This window comes from Maylandia zebra, linkage group LG12 (assembly GCF_041146795.1).
Source record: "Maylandia zebra isolate NMK-2024a linkage group LG12, Mzebra_GT3a, whole genome shotgun sequence".
Classification (NCBI taxonomy): Eukaryota; Metazoa; Chordata; class Actinopteri; order Cichliformes; family Cichlidae; genus Maylandia; species Maylandia zebra.
Window position 1 is genome coordinate 25,249,181 of NC_135178.1, and position 25,429 is coordinate 25,274,609.

General features: G+C 39.5%; 1 protein-coding gene across 4 annotated transcripts in view; it reads left to right on the forward strand.

The window, feature by feature from the left end:
• The first annotated feature begins 2,095 nt into the window (after window positions 1-2,095).
• dock8 (dedicator of cytokinesis 8) overlaps window positions 2,096-25,429 on the forward strand; it is a 55,149-nt gene continuing 31,815 nt past the window's right edge. For 2 of the 4 annotated variants that reach the window (XM_012918024.5, XM_012918023.5), the window contains exons 1-8: window positions 2,096-2,408; window positions 14,587-14,686; window positions 18,782-18,957; window positions 19,354-19,425; window positions 19,621-19,729; window positions 23,206-23,415; window positions 24,192-24,277; window positions 24,804-24,870. In XM_012918024.5, coding sequence (XP_012773478.3) covers window positions 2,356-2,408; window positions 14,587-14,686; window positions 18,782-18,957; window positions 19,354-19,425; window positions 19,621-19,729; window positions 23,206-23,415; window positions 24,192-24,277; window positions 24,804-24,870 — 873 coding nt within the window. In that variant the 5' untranslated portion in view covers window positions 2,096-2,355. Of the gene's footprint in view, window positions 2,409-14,586; window positions 14,687-16,416; window positions 16,562-18,781; window positions 18,958-19,353; window positions 19,426-19,620; window positions 19,730-23,205; window positions 23,416-24,191; window positions 24,278-24,803; window positions 24,871-25,429 lie in introns of those variants that run through there. The other 2 variants (XM_004547205.6, XM_012918025.3) reach the window with 2 other exon arrangements.

Here is a 25,429-nt window from a genome sequence, read left to right on the forward strand (position 1 = left end):
GTTTTGAGCCCTGAGCTTGTTTGTTTTTTGTTATTGTTAAGTATTCTTCGTTTGGTTATAATCCATGGTATGTATTTCATGACTGTGAGTTTTTTGACAATATTTAATTGTTATTCCCGAGCCTTAACTATGATTCCTTGTTTGGACTGAGTTTTGTTTATTTCTATGATTCTTCTCGCATTCTGAGTTTGGTTTTTGATTCTGTTTGGGAGTCATCCTTGGTTTTGTGTAGTCTCACTGTGTTATCTCCTTGTATTGTCAAGTGTCTGTGTGAGACACTTGAAAAGTGATGTCTTTCAGATTAGTATGTTTTATTTTGATTTGCCTCTCCTGTCTTCTATTTACTTTTACTTCCTGTAGCTTCTTATCCTTGATTAGCAACAGCTGTTTTTGGTTACCCAAGTCTTTCCCCTCTTCTTTGATTTTCATTGCCTCTGTATGCATAATTAAAGCCTCTTTTTGTACTTACACTGCTACCTGTCCATCTGCTTCTCTGTGTGTATCCCTGTCCTTGTTTGTATGTTTCTTGGCAATTGTGGACCATACTTTGTTTCCATTTTGGAATGTATGTTATTATGGGCTTTGTAACAGTCTAAAATAAACAGCTCATCATTTGTTCTTGTACTCTGCTGCTGAGCTCTGCTACACTCCAAAACAAGACAGTTATGTTCTGTTTAGATTTTCTTTTCTTTTCTTTGTGTGTGTGTGTGTGTGCATCCCCTTGATGTGTTTTCCAGTGTTTGTGAGGCTTAGACCAAGCAAAACGGCACCATAGCATAGACTCCCATAGGAACTTATAACTTCTGGATTGCATAATTTCTTGTTTTTGTGGCTAAACACTGCGTGAAACATGGAGAATAGTGAAAAATATCTTCCCCCCCAAAAAATGTGTTGTTAAAAAACTTTACACTTTTTAGAGGTTACATACTCAGGAACACTTGCGATATACAACAAGACTTCAGCAAGAAGTGGGAGAGAAAAGGTTGGAACAATAGCACTGTTATCAGATTTAAGCTAATACCGTGAGGTGGAAGAAGTGTGTGTGTGTGGGTGGGGGGGAGGGGGGTTATGTACAATTTTGGTTTATTTTGAATGTCATCCCTATTGTCCTATTTTTTTGCTGTTTTGTATGTGAGTGTATGATGTGTGTGTTGTTGTTGTTGTTTGGGTTTTTTTGCTTTTTGAACATTAGGTGCTTTGCACTGGTTACACTGAAGCAGTATAGTTAATGGGACCCTTTCTGTCACAATAAACATACCGTTAGTTCTCTTAGTGAGAGACTATCTCTCCACATGCTAGAGAACAACTTATTCTTTAACTTACTAAGGTTTCGTTAAGATGGCTCTTTACTTAGTTTTAAACATTGTCTGCAGACTTTTTAACATTTTGACAATTTTACAATTAATGAATGATCAAACAGTTTGCTCCCACCTGTTTAATTAGCTCCCAAACTCCTGATGCTTACATTTGTTTTTTGTTAGTTTGTCAATGTCTAATATCTTTGTTCATTTTTGGTAAATAGGCTGTAATCAACTGAAACAATGGAGTTATACATAATATAAAGACATGCCCTGTTTTTCCTGTATCCTTATGAGTCTACATTATTGCACCTACTCAGTAATCTTCATTAAAACCAATATAGCTTTTTTTTTTTTTTGAGCAAGTTACAGGCCAGCAAGGCATTTATAACAGTTTATATACCAGCAATCTTTTTTTTTTTTAGCAGATGATTTAATTTGTGCACCATCATACTGGTGGCACGATGCATAGCAGAGATAATCTACACCTATGTTTGGTTCAGGGTTCCACCGCCAGGGTTTGGGTTAAAGCACCTTCATGTGGTTACGGTTGTGGTTAAAAGTGAATCTGACGTTTTTGGATTTGGACAGAGCCAACCTATCAAACAAGTGTATTTATTTGGTTTCCCTCTCAGTCTGAGTGTCACGCCGAAAGTGGTCAGCGCTTTTCTCTCTCTCTCTCTCTCTCTCTCTCACACACACACACACACACACACACACACTGAAGGAAAGCGCTTGTTAAAGCTCACCACGGCAGCGAGGGAGCGCGCGCGCCTCATCCAGCCTGTCCCATCACATCCCCTCCCACTCTCGCACCGTCGATGTCTACCTCCCTCTCTCTCCCCCTCTGTCTCCACGGGATGGCTCTCATTAAATGCGGAAGTTTACACCCAGTTAAGCTGCTGCCGCCGCCGCAACCAAGATGAGCGTTGGTGTGACAGTTGAGCTGTAGCGAAGCTGGAGGAGCGGTGCGTCGGAGAGAGCGACGGTGCCAAACCGCGAGAAAACACCAAAGCCACCAGCGACACCGTCGCCGGACTGGACTTCAGACTCGCGTATGGCTTCTCTGGGCAGCGCAGATCGGCGGGCTTTCGCTCTGAAAATCAACAGGTAAATGTAGAGAAATTATAATATAGTATTGGGGGCACGGTTTGGTTTGGTTTGGTTTAGTTTAGGAGTGAATGTGAAGTCTTACTTCCCCTTCAGGGAAGTCCAGAGTGAAGCAGGCAGCCACATGTTGTGAATGTCAATGCTGCAGGTTGATTCACTGTGTCCCGGGAAAGGCAGCCTGGAGGATTATAAACAGCCAACTTTACTGCAACTTTAAATGCTCAGAGAATTTATGGCAGGTTATGATTAACTTGTGTTAAGCTTACAGTGGCAGCCATGTGCTCAGTCGGTCATGCATGAATTTGTTTATTTCTTGCTCTTTATTTACATACATGTCAGATTTGAGCAGCATGCTGAGCTTTTATCACCAAGCTAAACGATTTGCACATTATTTATGTCACTTCCTCCTCGTGAGGATGCTGATTATATATATCTACTGTTACTAATGTGACCATTTCCTGTATTTTTGGAGGGCTGACTAGCTCATAGAGCTTGTATAAATGACTAGGGATGTGGTCATAGTTCCTGCTGTGACACTTGAGCAGGTGTGGAGGAAGTATGTACATGGAAGCCTATTGTGTACCATGCCTCCTGTGCAGTAGGGTCATTTAACAAAAATACACTATTTATCTACTGTGATGGAATATATTTATAAGGTTCTGTAGGGCCTCCTTTGAAATGGTAGAGGAGGTCAGTTTGTGTGGATCAGTTTAACCCTGAAAAGGTTTTTTGTTTTTTTTTGGTCATATACAGCTTTTAGAAGTTTTCATATGTGTAACGCTTAAAGAGCCATATAGTAGTAGCCATATTTTGTGAAAGATGAGCACACTGGTTACACCAAATGTTTGATACTGTCGATTGACAAATCACTTAGTCAAGAAAATCCATGTTCTTGTTTTTAATAGCCTGGAAGAATCATGACGACTTGCTGTGATGTGATGTGCTGAGCAGAGCTGAGCTCAGCTGCTAAGGGATGTGAGAGATCTTGGGTCACAGCCTGAATCTACTGATGAGCCAGCAGAGAGGCACTGATTAGTGGCTGCTGTACTGTAGCACCTTTTCATAGTAAAAGAGCAACGATGGAATAGATTAACACTCACTGTGATTAGATTTTGGATATTCTGCTGCTATTCAATGTGACATGAGAACCACATTGATTTATAACCCATATTATACTTAAGGGTTGTATCCTCCTGAAAGAATCTTATTGTTGTCGAGACTGAAGGCACTGATGCAGATACTTTAAATATCTGTTGTTATGTTTGCTTTCAAGTGCTTGTAGTTAAGGGGAGGGGGGGGGGCTGGCTGGGATTGAGTTTGTGCTGATGTCAGTATAAAGACTAAACAGGTGCTCGATGCAAGTGAAAAAGAGAACAGCAAAGTCGATCACGGAAATTGATAATGGTGGAAAATGCATGGTGAGGGGGAAATGCTTTTGAGTGGATGGCAAGTAAATGCTGAAAACACTGATGAAGATTTAACACAAATCTATGAGTTACACTGGCTGCTAACTGAGTTGGTTTTGAAATCTGATAATGAGTACAAACTACTGCACTCATTGTGGCTACCATGATACTTAACGTTGTTTGGACAATTGTTGGAGAAATTAAAGTTCAAATGCACTTGTTTGAAAAAGTGCAAGCTAAAGTCAGATGTGAAAGGGGGAAAAACCTAGAGAGCCATGCAAGGCAACATAGTCCATACATAAGCAGCTCACATGAACAAAGAGGAACAGTTGTCACAAGATGAACCTGATCTATGCTGTCTGTGCACTAGTAAGCTGTAAGACCTGTTATTTTCCATGTCAACAAATCAAATCCATATTTACTGAGTTCTTCTTGTATGTTACTTGTATTTTATATATTAATTATGAAGACTTCCTTCCTTGGCACCTCTTATCAGGATGGAGTGCGAAGGAAATCCTGCGACCTGGGACACTAAGTCACTCACTGGTTTTACTTCACTTTTTTGCTAATGGCAGTTTAAAATCAGGAAATGTGTGTTTCTTCATAAGCATATAAAAAAAAAAGAGGAATGGAAAACTGCAGTGAAAATATGTCAGTCAAAAATATAACATGAGCTGAGTGTCCAGTTTTTTTGCGTAGACTCTAGGTAGCTGCTGGACATTTAATATTCCGAGATTGAATGTGATTGGACTGAAGAGCATATGGTAACAGGTGTGAGGACAGCTGTAGATGCTGGGCCTCTGTCTTTCAATACGCTTCAGCGAGGAGGGGGGATCTAGATTGAATTTCATCTGATTTCCTCTGGGTTTTTTCGCTAATGACATCTGTGAACCTGCCTGTCTGTTGGTGGGCCACTGAGTTATGAGCCAGTGGAGTGTCAAAAAAAAGCAGTTTCCTACAAACTTTGGCTAAATGTGTGCAGATAAAGCAGTCGGACTAAGCTGGAAATTATAATTCCTTACAGCCAGTTTTTCATGCTTTGAGCCTGCCTGTGACCTGAGCCTTGCTAAATGACTGCTGTGTTTGTGCGTGCCTCCCTTTGACAGGAAGCTGAGTCGTGATTGTGCTGATAGCACTAAGGCCCATTAAGTCTGGAGACATATGATAGTATGAGATGCACACTGGGGGCATCCCTTTGGTCTGCTTTCCTGCTCTTGTCATTTATACCACACTTCTGTCTGTTTTCCTGTGTTTCCTCCCCTGCTCAGATTAAGGAAAAACACTGAGAGGAGGGAAAGGGTTTTAAAGGTTCAAGGATCTACCTATGTCTTGCTAATATAGATAATTTTATGCTTGGTGGGAGTAATCAAATTTGCCATCTCTGGGGCTTATTGATCAGAGATGTTGCTGTGAGGAAGGGGGTAGAAGCAGACTGTCTGAGAAACACTTGGGTATTGATTTCTAAAAAGCTGGAAGGAATACACCATATGCACACATGGCAAGTGGAGACCTGCAATGTATGACATAACAAAAAGGGGCCTACTTCTTTGGGGTAAAGGGTTCTTGCTCTACAAGTAGGTGTGGTGTGAGGATTAACAGTATTTCCTCACAGCAAGAAGGTCCTGGGTTTCCACCACCTGTCCTGTGTGGAGTTTGAATGTTCTCCCTATGCTTGTGAGGGTTCCCTTCAAAGACTGGACCTCAGAACTGCACAAGAATTACACAACTGTTGTGCCCACAGATAAGGAAATTCTCCCCCAGCATGATCTAATATAACTATACAAAAGTCTTGAGCCAAGCCTCATTTTGCTAGGAAAATTGGGACAGTAATTTGTTTAAGCTTAAGCTTAACAAGTCAATATTTAGTATGTCCACCTTTATTCTTCAACACAGCCTGAACTTACTTTAGCAAGCTTTCTTGCCATTTTGTTTAGCAGTCTTCGGGAAAAGTTCTTCAGGCTTCTTGAAGGACATTCGAAGCTCTTCTTTGGATGTTGTCTCTTATTCTGTTCTTTGTCAAGATAATAACACACTGCTTCAATAATGCTGAGCTCTAGGCTCTGGGGAGGCCAATCCGTGACTCAGAGTTTTCTATTTGTTTGGTATTATTGTCAAAGCTGATAAATTAAGCTGTCACCAATCAGATGCTTCCTAGATGGTACTGCATAGTGAATCAAAATCTGGTGGTGCTTTTCTGTGTTCATAATTCCATCCATTTTGACAAGATCTCTAACACCGACTGAAATTCGGCGCCAAATCATGACAGAGCCTCCACCATGTTTTACAGGCACTGTTGTACATATTGTGCACGTTGACCATTTGAACCACAACTTTAAAACTTAGAGTCATCACTTGGCCTTTTCTCCTTGTTTCCCTTGCTGAAGAATGACTTCTTGACTGCTGAATTTTATTTCCTATTACTCAAGGACTTAAACAGTATTTGAAAGTCATTATCTGCTGTAAATAGTTTTAAAAGCTTCTTCTATTGTGCTTTTGAGAGATTCAACTAAAGAACTGGGAAAGATTTGGTGTTTTTCTGACAGACTGAGTAATAAAGTACCCAAAAGATACAATTTAAAATTGAGTCTTTCCTAAGTTGTCTATTATGTGTAGGCACAACTTAAGGTCTCTTGAGTTAGGTACGTATGTTCGAATGATTCATACATCAGTGTTAAGTGGGTCAACAAATAAAACTTTCTGCTAAAAATGTTCAGATAAAAGAAATAGATTGAAAACTGTTGAAAAAGCAGATAATGTCAAAAGAAAAGGTTTAAAAGACCTTCAGAAAGCCTAGAGAGCTATTTTTCAAGACCATTTAAAAAAACTGCAAGAAAGTCTGGTTCCTTGGAAGCTAAATATAAGGAAAACAGGGGCAGCCCGAGACGTTTTACAGTACTCTATAATTGGTAAATGGTAAATGGCCTGCATTTGTATAGCGCTTTTCTAATCCATAGGACCCCAAAGCGCTTTACACTACATTCAGTCATCCACCCATTCACACACACATTCACACACTGGCGATAGCAAGCTACATTGTAGCCACAGCTGCCCTGGGGCGCACTGACAGAGGCGAGGCTGCCGGACACAGGCGCCACCGGGCCCTCTGACCACCACCAGTTCCCCTGTGTCATCTGATAAAAGTAACCCATTGTTTACTGACCAATGAGGGGCGTACCTGACATCTTGTGTATATATTTAACCCACAAAGCAGCTTCAACAAAAATTATTTATGTCTGATAAATGATAAGATATTTAGCCTTGCTGTCCAGTCTCAGTGTCTTTGAAAAGGAGAATCTTATTTTTTCTTAAGAACAATGTCATTGTCATAGTATGACAGTGAAAATAATGCTGACAATATCGTAACAGCTGATCCATTAGGGAAGTCTATCTCAGTGTCTTACAGACTGTAAATGTCTAATTATTCAAGCATGTTATCATTCACCAATTTTTTTTTTTGTCTAATAAGGTATGAACTAATCAACTGTGTTTATAATTGAAAAATATCAAAGCTGATTAATGATGCTAAGCTAGGGTTTTATTGTAATTGCAGCATTTTGTCTGCACAGTATGACTTGTGAGGCATTTTAAGCCCTTTTACTAACAAATAACATGATTATAGTGTGAGGCTTGTTGTGTCTTAGCACTGAGCCTGATCTCTCATCAGCAGTTCAACAGTGGCTTCATACTGACTCCCGGGGAGCAGCTGTTTTGATAGTGCCGTCCTCATCAGTGTTGATTAAATTTTCTAAAATCATCACTTGGGGAGGAAAAAGGCAAAGAAAACTACTTTTAATGATTGTCTTCAGGCTTTGTGTTCAGCTAGGAAAATGTTTTCTTAATAGTGATTCAAATGTCATGTCCCCAAAAGGAGAATTTATGAGAAGTTTTAATTGAGGTTTAGCGTGATCTAAAAAGCCTATAAGCATGTTTTATGTGTCCGTCAGTAACACTACAAACACACACAATAAGGTTACTCAAAGATATTAAGTTACATAGAAACTCAAACAATGTTTTCATATGCACTGTGGTAACCTGGTTACTGTAAAACTGAATATATATACAGTAATTCAGGCAATATAATGGTGAAATCACAAGTTACTTTTAGATTTAAAAAAAAAAAAAAAATTTTATATTATTTTTTTAAGTTGCCACCTTGCTTTTTTGCTGCTTTTTGTACTGCATTGCACCTCAAATGCTTTCTATTTCATTTCTGCTTATAATTACACAATGAAATGTAGAATAAAGGAGGTTTATGACCCCAGAGTTGACAAAAATTATGCAAAAATGATGACAAAATTAGCAGTCGTGAAAAAGTATTAGCCCCCTTTCTGATTTCTTAGTGTTTTGCATATTTGTTATACTTGCATGTTTCAGATCATCTGTGGAACCATGCAGCTTCCACTTTGGATTTGGGACACAGACACCATCTCTACTTTTAAGATCAGGCTTATCAAAAACACTCTCTCCTTTTTGATAAAGCATATAGCTGGGGCTGGATCCTCCCTTAGTTATGCTGCAATAGGCGTAGGCTCCTGGGGAATTCCCATGATGCATGAGTGTTTCTTCTTCAGTCACCTTTCTCACTCACTATGTAAATATAATTGAATTGAACTGAAATTGAGTTGTACAAAATGCAGTTTTTAAACTTAATTAAGGGAGAAAAGTTAACCAAACCTACCTGGTCTTGTGTGAAAAAGTAACTGCTTCTCTTGTTAAATAATGAATTTGATTAACCACATTTTTGTAAGGCTGAGTTTCCCTAAACACACTCGGGCCTGATTACTGGTGGACCTGCTGAATCAAGAAATCGCTTAAAGAGAACCTGTCTGACAAAGTGAAGCAGGCTAAAAGATCTTGAAAAGCAACACATCATGCCACGATCTGAAGAAAGACCTGAGAAACAAAGTCACTCTCTGTCAGTCTGGAAAGGGTTACAAATCAGTTTCTAAAACTTTGAGACTCAATTGAACCAAAGTGAGCGCCATTATACACAAATGGAGAAAACTTGGAAGAGTGGTGAAGCTTTTTCCAGGAGTGACCGGCCTACCAAAATTACTCCCTAACCCTAACCCCACGACGACTCATCCAGGAGGTTGCAAAAGAACCCAGAATGACATTAAAGAACCGCAGGCGTCACATGTCTCAGTTAAGGTCAGAGTTCATAGTTCCACCATTTTAAAAAAGAAAAAGAAAAAGAGAGGGACTATGGAAATGGCATCCATGGCAGAGTTCCAAGACACAAAACATTGCTGAGCAAAAAAGAACACAAAGGCTTGTTTCACATTTGACAAAAAAAAAGAACTTTTTGGAAGGTTTGAGGAAAGGAACATCATACCAAAAGTAAACTATGGTGCTGGTAGTGTGATGGTCTCGGGCTGTGTTGCTGCGTCAGTACATGGAAGACTTGCTGAATTCTGCTGTCTACCAAAACATCCTGAAGGAGAATATCTGGCCATGTGTTTGTAAACTCAAGCTGAAGTGCACTTGGGTTCTGCAGCAGGACAATGATCCAAAACAAACCACCAAGTCCACCTCTGAACAGCTTAAAAAAAACAAAGACTTTAGAGTGGCCTAGGTCAGTTCTGACCTGAATCTGATTGAGATGCTGTGGCATGACCATAAAAAGGCAGTCCATGCTCGAAAACCTTCCAGTGTGGCTGAATTACAACAATTCTGCAAAGATGAGTGGGCTAAATTTCCTCCAGTTATTGCAAATGCTTGATTGCAGTTGTTGTTGTTGTTGTTGTTGTTGTTAAGGGTGGCCCAACCAGCTATTAGGTTTAGGGGGCAATCACTTTTTTCACACAGGCCCATGTATTGTTTGATGATCTGAAACATTTAAAAGTGACAAATATACAAAAAAGAGGAAATCAGGAAGGGGGCAAACACTTTTTCACACCACTGTAGGTGCGTGATGTCTCCAAGATTGGATTAAATAGGAAATGGTGAATGCTTAAACATTGGAGTCTTTTGGATGCTTTTGATTCCTGGCATCCACAAATTCACCCCAGTAGGAGCCAGGCACCTTACATGATGGTGGTGGCTGAGAGTTTGTGTGAGTAGGTGAATGAAAATGTATTGTAAGGATCTAGCTAAGGTTAAAAGTAGGTATATACAGTAATGTGGAAAGGTCTTGAATCAGCCTTTAGTTCTTTAAACTTTACTAGGGAAATGGGTGCAGAGGTTTATTAAAACATCTGCAAATAAACATATTGTACAATTCTAAGAACTTGGAAAGTCAATATTTGGTATGAACATCTTTGCTGCCTGTTGTTCCGTTCTCAGTCATCATCGCTGCTTCAGTAATGTTGAGGTTTGAGCTCTGATCGATTTCCCTATGGGGAAATTGGCTTGCAGTGGAAGTCAGACATTTGTACACACCACATGAAAACAATCACATCAACATAAAACACAAGCACACAATATGCAGACATTTTCGCTCTTCCACACTAATTTGGCAACCTACATTGGTATCATAATTAAGCTGATACTTCCCTGTTGGTATTGCACGGTGGATCAAATCTGATGGTGCTTTTCTTAGTTCATAATTCCAATAATTTTGACAAGATCTCACACCATTAGCTGAAATGCACAAACCATGACAGAGTCTGCACTGTTTTACAGATGGCTGTAGACACTTAGAATCTACTTGTTTCCTCACCTTCTCTGTACATACTGACAATGACTCTAACCAAAAGTCATTATTATGCATTCAAAACTTTATAAAAACCTGTCACTGATTGTCAGCTACTTTTCCACTGAGACTATTTCTGATGGCGCATCGGCTTCATCAGATATAGTCTGAGTCCTGTTAAAGACATGACTTTTAGATACTGTTCATCTGTTGCAGTTTTATGTCTGCCACAGTTGTCCTCCAATTGTCTGGTTTCCTCAATTCTTTTTAAGAGTACAGTGCACACCATATTGATATAGGCTGCTAGTAACAAAGTGTCTAAAGATGATCTAGTGTCTGGTTACTTTTTTAGGGCAAGACATAAGAGCACAGTGGAAGTTGGCAGCACCACTGTTGGTATTCTCAGAGATCTCAGGCTTGCAGTTCTGTATGAGAAGCTGGTTTAAACCAAAGCTATTTCAGTACTTTTCTTTACTCAGCAGGATCTGATAGATTTGATGAAAGGTCCTACAGTGAACATTTTTTTGCTCTTAGAGTCTTGACTTTTATTCAACCCTGTTTATGAACTTTGCAGTGCTTCCAGTAGTGGCAAGTATTGCTTAAAATCAAATATTTGTCCCTTTATAAAGTTTTGTCTCTGGGTTGATCCACAAGAAGCAATTCCTTTTTCCAGGAATTGTGTCTTTATGATGTCTTACTAAAACCACAATCAGATACCAGTTTTTGCTAGATCAGTGATGCAAGCTGTTTTTGGTGTTATTTTGCTTAAGTGACCAAAGCTCTGTTTTTATCTTTCCTAACAAAAGCAGCTTTGGTTTTATGTAGCAAAGGATGCCAAGACCCATCACCACTGAAGAGAGACACAGATGCTGTCTGCTGTGTCAAGCTGTTTGTGTAGTGGTAAAAAAAAATGCCTGCTTGGATCTGAATACTGTTTTACTTGCCTTGTCTTTTTATAGACGGGCATTTAATCTGTATCAGTGAATGCGTAGTAGCACATGGACCCATGTGCATATATTAGCTATACTTTATGTACAGTATGTGTTATTAGGTTGTATGAGCTAGAAAGTACCAATGGAAGATATGTAGAAATGGCACAAGTTAGAGTGGTTAAGGGCATGTCTTTATAAAGTCTCATGTAATGAGAAGGGTTATTACAGAGTTTATATCGTCTTGGGTATAAACTCAATACACCCACCAGACAATCTGCTTTTGGACAAAAAAGCCTCAGCCTTATTGGATTTTTTTATTAGTTTTGTCATGAAAATCTCAACAGTGGCTTATTCTGATTTCAAAGAGACAACATGACAGAAGAAGAGGCATTTGAGGTGGGTGATTTCTTTTTGTGTGTGTGTCACTTAGGTCTCCACAAATAGATTTTTTTTTTTAAAGCTTATTATACTGCAGCCCCTTTTAAACCTCATCTGTGTATGCAGTTCTGACATATTACATACTAAAACTGTAACCTGGCACATTCCCTTTAAGGAGAGCGAACAGAGATTAGTTTATTGATATGGAGGTACAGGGTAAAGGTGTGTATGCGAGAGTCCTCCACAACCAGTGTCCACCGTGTTATCTTGCGAGGGACAAACATACTGCTCTACACTTGTTCACTAGATACCGCCATATGATTGTGTGCGTATACTGAGCAGACATGAGGTGTGAGCGTTTTTATGATATGTGTGTGTAACTTTGTAGACTATAATCAGGCCGCAGCTGTATTTTGACTTGCATAGTGGTTAAAATATATTTTAAACCATGAATGCAAAGCTTTTTTTTGCATTGCATTGGTGTTGCTGTTGCTAATCTGGTCAATTGATCAGCTGTACCTGTTCGTGTGGGTGTGTGTCCTCTAATCTGGCTCGTGTGATTATTTTACAAGCATATTGCTGCAATATGTGTTTGTTTTTTAATGTACACAATTAATTCTTTTTACTTATTGTGCAGCACCACTTTCTTAAAACTCTGTTTTAATGGCCGTGAGCAGCTAGCTATGGCTTTAAATAAAAATGCTGCTGCAGTGCTGGACTTTGGCCTTTGTGTAAATTTGTATACTGTTTTCCCACCCATGCCATGACCTTTTCTGGCATTCAGTTATTTTATTGACTCAGCATATTATGTGCTTTAGAGGGGGAGGAGAACGTGTTATAAACAGCATGACTGAAACAGGCTCGCTCAAGTATAGTAAACACATTCATAATAATAGTATGTCATGTTGTTAGCTCAGTACAGTTCAAAAGTCTTAATCCGCCTCTTATTTCCAAGCAGCCAGACTTTCTTGGAACTTTTAAAGCGATCTTGAGCAATAGTTTTCCAGGCTGTCCAAGTTTTTTTTTTTTTTTGTTTTTTTTTTTTTTGTTGGACATTGTCTGGTTTTGCAGTAATTTTTAGTCTAGTTCTTCTACCTGATGATTTTCAGAGGGATGGTGATAGGGGGAAAGGGGATGAACCAGTGAACCACATGAATCACAAATTAATTTGGTTTTTGCGTTGCTTGGCATATTGTGCATCGCCTCCTTAAAATATTTGGGGAAACTGGACAAGTGGAGGACAAAAGAAGAAGTGGCAGGCCTAGGGGACAATAGCTGCAGCAGATGAACAGTATCTGAAAGTCATTCCTTTAGGTAATGGGGAAAAAATCTAGTAAAGATCTCAAAGAGGGCCTGAGAGATGCCTCTGTCATGGTTTAGAGTTGCTTTTTAGCCATGGTGTTGGGGGTGGAATTATGAACACAGAAAAGTACCATCAGATTTTGATCCATCATGTAATGCCATCTTGAAAGTATATGATTGGCAACAACTTCATTTTTGATTACAATGAAACGCATTGCCAGTATAGTAAAAGCATACATGGATAGAAAAATACACAATAGAACATCATCAGTCATGGATCGTCCTCCCCAGTGCCAGGACATCAACATTATTGAATAAAGGTTTTCATGCCATGTATTGATTTTTAAGCTTATTAGAACTGTGCAAGCTCTGATTTTGCCTGATGTACTGTATTTACATGCATGTTTATGTGTTTCAGTACACCCCTGCACCCATTTCACATTTTCTGAGGAAATATAAAGAAATGGGGCTTGGCTCAAGCCTTGCACAATACTGTGTGTCATGTTGTTAGTATTCATATTATGCCAGTTTGTTTTTAAGCTTTGAAAATTGTACTTGTTTTGTAATTCTTTTTCGAAATTTCCATGAAAGTGCTCATCAGATTGTGCATGCTCCATGATTCTGTAGCTTCAGTGGTTTTGACATACTGGCATTCCTTTACAGCATTTGTTATTAGTTTGCGGTGATAATTAGTAACAGCGATGTTGTAACAATGGCCAAGGGGACTTACTGAACCCGTGAGACTGACCACAGGCGAAGCAGTCGGGAATGTGACCCATTTGCTCAAGTCTTTGCCCTCTAACGCTTCCCTGTGCGTCAGCGTTACAATAAACTCTTTCTGACGCTTGCATATGCAACAATACACAGAAAATGGAGTAAATTTAACAGAAGACGCACACGAGAAAACTCAAAATGACATATACTTACACATACATACACAGACTGGGGTTTTGTTACTGAGCTGCTGTTGCGCAGATTTGGGTGGGGCTCCAGTGATATGGTGGATTAATTAGAAATAAGTAACTAGTGTATTAGTGGCCGTATCATGGAGATGGAATGTGTGCAGAAAATCAGGGCACTGTTCTCCCTTCTTATTGGTAAAAGCTACAGGCAAACACAAACACCATCTACCCAACATATTTGAATAGTACTCCATTCTTGTGTCATGTTGATTTCCTGCTTGCTCTGACCCTTACAGCGGGACACCATATCATTCAACGCAAGCATGACAAAGCCTCTACACAGCCAGCAGCGGTGGGCTTCTGTAGAGAGTGAACAATAGTTGAATAGGAACACCATGGCTGGCCGATTCGACTAAGAACAATTGCGGAATTGGTGCTGTTGCATCTGTCATTAAGATACACTATGTGTGCATGTGGTTGGAATTATACACAAAAGATGAGGTTGTAGGGTTTTTAATGCTTGTTTTAAAGCAAACATTCCCTTTAAAACAGCACACAAATATGATACTCTGGCTCATGAACACAAAACCTTATAAATCTGTGTTTTCTAACATTTTGTTTCAGGCACTCTTCTGCAGAGATCAGGAAACACTTTGGTGGGAACCATGGCTTGCATCACAGCCGAACCAACTCGAACGCTTCGGCCACAGTGTGGCTTACTGTGGTGAGTTTCCTTCTGTTAAAAGAATTCTTTTGCTTTTGGAGTTTAGTCTTTTGTTTTATTCAGCAGGAAATTGTCATATCATCCAGATTTGAACTGCAGGCAGATCTCAGGAAAGGAATGTTAGCAATATGAACTTTTTTTTTTAAGTATTTTTTCCCAGTTATGCTTATATTTCCTTATTCAAATGCGTAACATGTTAAGTGTGCTGTAATATTACATCTATATATTATTACTTCCCTTGTACCAGAGCAGTAGTGATGAAATCCTAGTTGAAGTGGGGGAAAAATCATGCTGTGACTAAAACATCAGTGGAGTGGCTTCCTCTTATGCTGCTTTAGTGATTCTGCTTATACCACTGGAGAGTTATAAGTGTATCATTTTCACATCCTGCCTTTGCTGTCATTAGCTCTGGGACTGTCTGACTCGGTGTGGTGTCTCACCTTGAAGATTATGCTTTGAATCCTGAAACAGTTCTTCTACAGCATGAGCTGCTGCTTTTGCAAAGAGCTGCCTGCATAGCCGTTTACACCGGCCTGACGCTGCTCTTTGGCTTAACATGCGTTGAAAAATGTAGCACATACTGAAAAGACTTGAAAGTCATTATGGCAGGTTGTTTTCTACTCTCCTCATTTGAAGCGTGACAGAGAACGATCCCTGCCCTCCAATGCCCACAGACAGAATGATGCACAGTAATCCTTTGCGGGGATTTGCTCCCGCTGCACTCTCTGTAGTACCCTCTGAACCTCTGTCTCTGCCTCCCAGCTTTATATGTTCTGCTCTCAGTCTTCTCGCTTTTCGTCTATTTCTGTCTTTTCCTCGCATCTTTTCTTCTGTGTCGCCCTACATTTCTCTCATGTAAAGTTCTCTAAAGCTTGCAGTTGTTAAGTTTTGTGACATATATTTGTGTTTGAGTGACAGAGCTTAAACCCTTAAATAATGTTTTTTTGGGCTGTTGTTTTTTTTTTTTTTTTTTTTTTTTTTTTTTTTTATTTTAGTAATGATTCTTGAGCTTTCTGGCTGACAGGTCTTGAGGAGAAGTACTTGAGCCAGCTGTCCTGACCCGGCTTGTAGCATGCAGCATGGTTAATCTGTAACCTGCTTGAGAAATGGGTCAGTGCCTTGGATACTGACAGGCACTGGATGGGCGCTGCCTACCTTGCAGCTTATCCAGGCAAATCTTCAATATGTCCGGATTTGGGATGCGGGAGAGGATTTTTAATACCATAATCTCTGGGATGATAGTTTTACATTATTCAGCAGTCCCGTCTAGCACAGGGATGAGGGAGGGGTGCTTGTTGCTGCAGTTGTTATGCGGATCACTACGTTAATATTGACTGAACCTGAGTTGAAACTGTTGCCTGGTCAGAGACATTAACAAATTTAAAAGCTTGCAGTCCGTGTGTGTGTGTGTGTGTGTGTGTGTGTGTGTGTGTGTGTGTGTGTGTGTGTGTGTGTGTGTGTGTGTGTGGCATGCACATGTATGTATCTCTAGTTTCTGTTCCTGTCTGTTGAAACACCAGTTGATGGAGGGACGCCTTGCTGATGTCACTTCCTTCAGTGTTTTGTGGTTTTGTCCCTTTCAGCTGAGAACTGTAATGTCTAAAACTGATGTCTAAACGTTTTGTGGGTCTCTAAACAGTCAGGCTCCAATTAAAGCATTGACTCTGTGGCTTCTGATTTATTTTTGCTAATGCTGATGGTTTTCTTTAAGCTTCTAGGTCTATGAAGCCCACTTTAAAGGGGTTCTGTGCATTGCACTGTGGCTTAGTTTCACTCAAAAGCACTGAGCGCCAGTAGGTACACAGTGTAGGTTCCCCATATCCGGAGTGCGCCATTTTGTACACTTCCTTTTTATGGTGTTCAGTTTTCAGCAGGGTAAGTTTGCGATGTCGGCTTGAGCTCAGTCTTTTTGTGAAACTAGAGTGAGATTTTGCTCACATATCTTCTGTCATGTTTACTGTAGCTTTATTTTCTCTTGGGTTCTTTACATCTGTTTCTTTTTTCTGTGTTCCTCCTGTATATCGACAGCAGTAATGTGCTTCTAAAAATGGTCATTTTTACATGAAAATGCTTTATTTGTTTTTTTTTGTTTTTAAAAAAGCTTGTCTTATTTAATCATTTGTGCACATTCTTCACTGAGTTTTGTCACATCTTCCAGCCGTTCATGGTTTTCACTGCAATTATTGCACCTGTGATCAAGTTTGTCAAAAACGTCTGGTGGCTGTTGGCTTTGCAAGGAAAGCTGGATTCTTGCTGGCACCTCTGATGACTCCACAGAGCAGCAGGCACTGATCAGAGGCATGCATAGATTTGCATTCATTTGTTTTTGTTAGCCTCCATACCAAACAAGAAAAAGAGGCCATGTTACAATGATTCTTTGAACTTTGAGGCATACAGCCAGAGAAATGCACATGGAGTCAGATGAAGTTTGCTACTATAATGAGGTTGTCCTCTGTAGAGAGGAGGAGTTAGTTGTTTTTTTTTATACCGGAGCCCTCTCATTTAAAACAATAATGATATAGTTCTTCCTTCTGGCTGTCTGTGTATTCTTTTGTCATGTGTTGCATGCTAAGCATTAATAATCGGCCGTGTGCAACAACATGCTCGTCGTTGCTTAGTGGAGGAAAAATATCCCTTAGGGTGGGTTGATGTGCAAAAACATGTCTGAAGGCAAATGGAATTTGCTCAGCTTTTAAAAGTTAAGCACAGCAGTGACTCATGTTTTTCTGCAGGTATTTCCACCTCTTATGTGTATACATGTTATCTTTTACTGTCTATACCAGTAGCTGGTTTGGCCCCCTGTTTCCTGTCTGCCTGAAGACACACTTTCTCTCACAGTTTTTGACAGGCTATCTGTATTTTACCTGTATGGGACAGTCCGCGTGACTGAAAGCTGAAATATTCTTCTAAAAAATGTCTGACTGTTCTTGTTCAAATTCATACTCTTAGAATGGCTTCCTTTTATTGTTCATCAGTTTTGGGGGTTTTTCTTTTTAGTAATTTTTCATTATGACATTTAGCCCATTTCCATGGCTCAGATTAAACACAGTCACTAAAAATATTTCCATCAACAACAAAAACAAAACTAAAAAACTAAAAAAAAAAAAAAAAAAAGCTTTCCATCTGGGACTAGGCTTAAAATTGGTCTGGAAAATGTAGCCATTATAGGATATGGTTCTAAACCTTTGTCCTACCTCAGCTAACCCCTGATGATTATCAGATTGGAGGTCTGCCCAGTTTGCTGCAGTGACACCTGCTCCATGCAGGTTCCTTTTTTGTTTATTTTTTTAACGACCACAGTCAGCAATGCACGACAAAAAAGGATGTGTGGTGCGCTATCTCATCAGTTGTGCTTCCCCCCCCCCCCCCCCCCCCCCCCCCCTTTTGGTACACTTTCTAATGATTATAAAAGCTCATCTGTGTCAGAGTACAGATTTGTTAAAAGGCTTAAATATGAAACTTTCAACCCATTTATATTGTACTTTGAAACCACTACAGCTTTGCTTTTGTGATGATCTGATGTAGTAGAGATGGAGTTACAGTTTCTGTCTAAAAATAGGATTTAAAAAAACACACACACACACAAACAGCCTGAATGCCAGCTTGTTTCGGTTTCCGCTTGTGTAAGTCCCTGTGTCTTTTGTTCTCAGACAGGTATGAGGTATTAGAAAATATTCATGATTCAACATGTTTGGTTATGCTTCCCTTTTTCTTCTCTGTAGTGTGTCTGAATTTGACAAATGGCTGTATAAACTGTAAAATGAAAAGTGTTTGGTTTTCCATTTTGCTTCTTGTAAAAGCTTATAGTTAGGGCTGGATCAGGTAACCGTGAACCAGTGTTTAGATACACTGCAGTATTCCTGCAATAGGACTCTCTATAAGTTTACACATCACTCTGCATGTAATCATTAGTTATTATTCATTTGTTGCTCTCTTCCATAGTGTCCTCTTTGTCTTGTAGGATAGCACTGGTGGTTGCCAGTATTTTCTAGATATTTAATTTTAATGTTTTTTTTTCTTTCTGATATGTATTCTCACTTTTTTTTTCCATCTTCCCAATCCCAATATTTTCTCCATCATTCTTCGATTCTCCAGCCTCAGACGTATGATGCAGTGGAGCCCTTGGACCTGGAGGAATTCTTCATGTCGCAGTTAAAAAGTGGAGACTCTGCCCTGATGCAGGAATTTGGAGACTTTCCTGATGATGACCTGAAGGTGGAGCAGGTGGAAAAGGAGTGTCGCACTATTCGACACTCTGTCCCAGAGGATGGGTATGTTACAGGCCAATGATTGTTAAATAAGAGGATAATTTATGAGTCAATTAACATGGTTTTCTAGAGCTCACAAAAAGCCAAAAAGGACAGCGTTTTTTACTGACAGGTTTCTCTGAATGTCTTAAAATATTGATTAAACTGATGTTCAGAGGTGGGTAACAAGCCTTTATTCATCTTCCAAAGAAGTTTAGCAGATTGTTTTGTAATAAAATAAATATTTAGACTGTCTCCCCAAATTCATTGTAAAACAACTTTCTGCACGTTATCTTTGCTTATTCAGAGTATTCACAACGTGACCATGAAGTCCAAATTAAGACAGGAGAAGAATTCAAAGTTTTCAGCTGCTTGCATGTGTCTGCATATCTCATTGTCCTCATCCTTATCTCTTAACAGAGTGGAACTAGATCCGCATGTAAGAGACTGCATAAAGAGTTACACCCAGCCGTGGCTCGTCGTCTCCAGAAGGTAAAAGACTGCGTGTCCTATCTGATACATTCTTATGTTTACATGTTTCCTACAAAGACTCTCATATTCACTGCACACATGCACTGCATAATGCTTCAGTGTTGTTATCCAGACTGGTTCAGAGGTCTTTTAGTTAACCATGAATGCCCTTTTTTGTGTTTTTGTGTCTTCTCTGTCTTATGTGTATGCATGAAGATGCCAGGGGGATGGCTGGAGTGTGTATTCAGAGCGAACTGGCCTACACAAACTTCTTCGGAAACAGACCTTTGAGTCGGATTTTCAGCCAGAAAATCAAGAAAAAACGGTAAGAAACACAAACACACAGTCATGTGCTAAAGTTTTAGTTTAGAGGTTCGGATAAATAACCCAATAAATATTGAGTGTAAGTACCCTTTTACTTAGCCTGTGTCTTAACCAGCACCCTGTTACTCAATGAAGGAGCCTTCCTCCTGTTCAGTGTTGCGTGCAGCATACTATGAAGAAACAAGTCCTCACTGATTTCCTTCTCGGCCTCTTGTGTGCAGCGTGATGCTTCAGACATGCATTGTTGCTGTAGTCTCAGTTTACAGTTAGGTCGTCACATCTGATTTTGCTTGTTATTATAGAAACAGGTTTTTGACTAGATGGTGTTGCTTTGGTTTGTTGGTTATTACCACTTTAGACGGTCAGAACAACTGTGTAATTTGTCTATCTGCAGTTGTGATGTAACTATTATTTGCTGAACAACAGCCAGCAGTGAGAGATGGTTTAGTTTAGTGGGTTTTTTGTTTTTTTTTGTCTAGCTAAGCTAGAATATGAGAAAGTTAATGACTTTCCAATCTAAATACTGACAAGAAATGGAGTAAGTGGATTTCCCCAACAGCTTAATGCTATTTTTAAGCAGAACTACAAGAAAAGTTACTTGCCACAACTTGTCCTTGAATGACAGTGCGTTGGAACTCTGATAAAGTGACTTCTGTGTGGCAAAGACATTGTAGTGAGAGCAGTATGGTAGTCCATACTGATCAAGGCTTGGGAGACAATTGTTGGTGTGAAATGTGAGGCTGGGGGGAGACTGGGTTGGGAGACTGAGCGGGGAGTGGGTGGGGGTTGCTTTAATAGAGAACACAACAGTGTGTTGTTATTCACATCACTCTTTTTTTACCCTACACAGTGGCTCTTTTAAGTTTAGTGCACCACAGCCCTGTTGTATTATATTCAGCATTTTTCAGATCAGTAGCTGCCATCCAAGTGTTTGGATCTTTCATTATGGATCCTTGCCTCAGTCCTTCACTGAGCCAAGTTCACATCCTCTCTGTGCCCTCTCAGTCGCTTATTTGTCTTATAGTGGCCAAATCCCAGAATCACACAGTCGCGGCCAATCCAAGTCCCAGCCAGTGCCACTCCCAGTTCCTGGCCCAGCCATCCCTTAGCCCCAGCCAGTCTCTTGTTGCTTCATCCTGCCAATTCTGACTAATTACCCAAACCAAAAGGCCCTCATTACTGCTGTAGGCTTCCCATGATCTATATGCCAGAATGAGAGTGACAGAGAGGGGAAGAACAGCTCTATTGTCCTTCAGCACTTAATAGTTCTCTTCTATGGACCAGTCTGCTTTAACAATCATGGCGTGATGGACTCTTGGAGCCTCAACATTGTGAAGCTTAAGCAGACTGGAAACTCAGTCAGTCCTAGCCTGTGGTGTGAGAGCTGGGATATGAATTTGATGGATGATAGGAGTGAAAGAGACAAGGAGAACGGGTGGCAAGAGGGACTGCTCAGATCAGGATGCAGCTTGGGAGCAGTGAGGTTATGACCTGCAATCTGGCTAAAAGGTCATATGACAATTTTTGGGGTTAGAATCTTGAACTCGTGTCATTATAATTACGGTTGTGCATACGTGCTTGCCTGGATACAAAGGCTATCGCTTCAACTCAAGGTGAAAAGCTCAATTCGCAAATCTCGACACAGGAAATGGTTCAGGGCTGAATGAAACCCAGGCCCCTTGAAGCCCTTTGGCATATGGGTTGCTTGCTCAACTGAGTTAGCTACAGCGGTGCCCCACCATCCTGTTTTTTGGGGGTTTTTTTGTAAATATTCCAACTACAGGCAGTGATTCATATCCCGGGCACTCTAATGCTACTTTTAGGAAATTTGATTTCTTTGCAGATATTTACTTGGCGACAGGGGGTTTTATTGTTTGTTTTTGTTTGTTTGTTTGTTTTTTGTTTTTTTGTTTGTTTTTGTTTTTTTTTTTTAAATGAAATCATTGATCCATTTGAAGAGGTTATACACCAAATTAAGTTACTTTTGTAGGTGGACTTCCTTATCGTGCAATGCCTTTCTGAGAGACCTCCCACTTATGATTTCTTACTTGAACCATAACAGCAGATCAAAAAACATGATTTCAATGGGGGAAAAAATCTGATCATGTGATCTCCTTGTGCAGTCAGGCTGGTTTTGGTTTTTTTTGTGGGGTTTTTTTTTTCTGATTCTGGTTTAGGTGGAGGCATTGATGCCTAAAGAGTTTTTAACATGTAAGAATCTTTTATATGCCAATTAAAACTGCTAAAAAACAAAAACTATAAAAGGTTGACCCTTTTTTTTTTTTTGGAGTAATAAACGAAGAAGCTTGCGGTGCATTTTAGAATACTTGACTGAATATAAAGTTTTACATACAACATTGCTCACAACTACTCAATAGGTCTCCCTCTGGATGCACAGAATGTGTCAGTACAATAGTCAAATTCATCACACACTTTTGTGAGCAGTTCTGGTGTCAGTGCAGCCATTGCTGTTTTTATGCCATCTACCAGAATCCACTCTTTCTGACAGTACGTGTTTCGATCATTACTAGTGAATGGTGGCGGGATTAAAGCACTTTTGAAATCAGATTATTTTTAATACACTTCATTTTTTTTTTAAAATTAGACAACATATTCAGATGCTGTTTTTTCAAAAGGCTTCTGAGCACATTTATGAATCACATCACATCTAAGTGTCAAAATTATGCCGCTTTTTCTAGCTCTGGGTTAGCTCAGTTAGCTCAACCCTCTATGCTGTTCTCACTTTTGTTGAAAAACCCAAAGGCCTGTTGGGAGATCTGATTACAGAATTTGATTAACTCATTTAAAATTCTGTCAATATCATATCAGGAATGATGAGTAACTTATACCTCATTACCTTCTGGCCCTTTGTTACTGATTGGCTGGTCAATTTTTATGTATCAAATATTAAAAAAACAAAACAAAGCTTCTTGTTCATAAAAAATTAAGGATTAGTTATACACACCTGCTGAATATTGTGAAGTAACTCAAGTCATTTTACTCTCTTTTAAATACAGTGAACATAAGCACAGCTATATGCTGTGTCTTCTATACTGAGTAAGCCTTGTTTAGAAAAGTACAAGAGCCTGTCATTGTCTCAATCTAAAACAGAGGCTGTCTAGACTGACTAAATGCCTGTTTTGTTGTGTCCGCTGACCACGTAATAGTGGAAGCTCTATTTTTAATACAGTGCATGTTGATGATGGTTGATAAAATGCTTTTCCAGCACGGTGTTGATATGCTGTTGTTACAAACAAGGTTTGAGGTAAATGCATGGTTGTCTTTTTCTTTAAACCAAGGGTGAACAACATGTGTCTACTAATCTTGTTCCTCTGGATATTATAGTCCCATAATTTGGCTTTCCTTGTGCTTTCCTGCCTTTTTCTTCCACTTCCTTGTGTTTTCATTTTATTTAATTCCTCTCCTCCTGGCCATGACATGACCCTTACCCCTGCTCTTATTCTGTCATTGCTCCAGGTCAAGTCACCAACTCTAGCAACGTTGACAGATGACTCTGGCCACACACTGACCTCCTCTGACTTTAACTTGCGGTGCCTGACTCCAGACAAGAGAGTTGAGGGTCTTCTGGCTTTCAGCAGCCATGAAGAGCTGGATCGTTTAAACCAGGAAACACGGCAAGGGAACAGACACCCTGAGCTGTTTGCGCTCTACCCACCACCTGATGAGGTGAGTTATAAAAACAAAGTTGTTGTTTTTTTTTTTTTTTTTTTTTTTTTCCATTAATATTTCAGCTGCTGCGTTTGCCTTTCATGATAGTTGGGATCTGCAAAAATTACCAAAAATCGAACGGATGTACAACCACTTCTTTCAGATAGTAAATAGAAAGTTTTTATTTTAAGACATCTAAAACTGAATAGTAAATAGAAAATACTCTTTTTTTTTTTTTTTTCTTTTTTTTTTGACTACACAAATTCATAAATGATACAAAAACTAATAAAATTGTGACTGGAAAATTGTAATGCACATTTTCACTAAGATTTTATAGACTGCCAGTTACAAATAATCTATAATGAAACTAATAAGAGTTGCAGCCCTTTCTCGTTTTTCATAATATATTAAATACACATCTGAAACCTTAGGTGCCCACACAGGGAGCAATATGCAATGAGCTTGGGGACTTTCCAGTTCTCTGTTGCCTAGGTAACTCTCTAATGTATTTACTACCTGGTTACATGATGATCAGTGTATCCTGCACTCTCATTGGTAATAACTTTAGTTGCTCATCTCGAGGTTGAGAAGAGTTTATCCGGGAAGTTGCCTGTAGTTGCTTAAAGTTCACAAATATCACTGACTTTCTATGGTCTCTGGTTGTTATATTGCTGCAGATCGCTTCCTGTGTGGACATGACTTGTGTTCTTAATTTCGCTTCTTCTCCATCCACAAGCATCTGTGCTTAGTTAAATCTTTATTTTTTTAAACATATTTCTGTAAATATCTTACAGGAAGATACAGTGGAAATCCGTCCTGTTCCCGACTGCCCCAGAGAACACATTGGAGAGCGCGTTATGATCAGATGCCAGTCTATAAAGTATGTCATACGTTTTCATTATACTGTAGTAGGGAGAATAGTCTTGTAGTTTAAACAGCTGCATAGCTGAGTAGTTGTTTAAGTGATGGATGGAGGATTATGTGAGGGTGGAGGAGTGTTGTTCGGCAGTGGTTGTTTTCCAGAAACTCTCCGTCCCTCCCTTTCTCTGTGGGATTCTGTCTCTTTTGCTCCTTCTTTCATTCGAACACATGCAAATGCACTTTTCCTGCATTATAGTCTTGATCTTCGTCATCCTTGTATAATTCGTACAGTTGCCAAATATTTGAGTTGAACTGCTTGCAATGCTTTGGCAACTTTTCTAATCCTTTTAACCCTCAGTTCAAGCGCATCATCACTTCCTCTAACTAATTTGTGTCTAACAGGAATTAAAATTCCTGAAAAATCAGTAGAATCAAAAACTGATGGAAAGCTAATTGAGGAAAAAAAATGAGGATTTGTATTCAGGATTTGCATCTTCTCCTGCGATAAAACTCCTAATCTAATTTTCCTTTGTGTGGCCTTTTAGGTTTGAAATAGAAATTGAACCCATATTTGCCACCATGGCACTGTATGATCTGAAAGAGAAGAAAAAGGTGAGCAAACTTTTTTTCACTGTCAAATTCACTTTTTTTTTTTTTAATGTTATACAAAAGTGTGTGTGTGTGTGTGTGTGTGTGTGTGTGTGTGTGTGTGTGTGTGTGTGTGTGTGTGTGTGTGTGTGTGAGATAAGCAACAAAGAATAACAGTAAAAAAACACTTTCCTCAGTCTTGGGACTCTCTGCTTGTTTGCATACTTGCTGTGTATTTTAGCATTTTCTCACACAGCTGGGAGAAATAATTATTTTATCCCTGGCTGAATATGTAAGTTTGGTCACTTTAAAAGAAATTAATAGTCTCTCATTTTTATGATAGTTTCATTTTAGCGGAGAGAAACTGAATATCAACCAAAAATCCCCCCCAAAAACCCCACCTTGACAGAATTCTGCTCCCACAGTCAACCAGTCCATTACATCTATTGCTTGTTATATGTATAAAGCACACCTGTCCACAAAATGAGCTTCTTCCATTCCAACCTCTCCATCACGATTGGGCAAGACCAAAGAAATGTCAAAGGATGTCAAGGACAAGACTGTAGACCTTCACAAAGCTGGA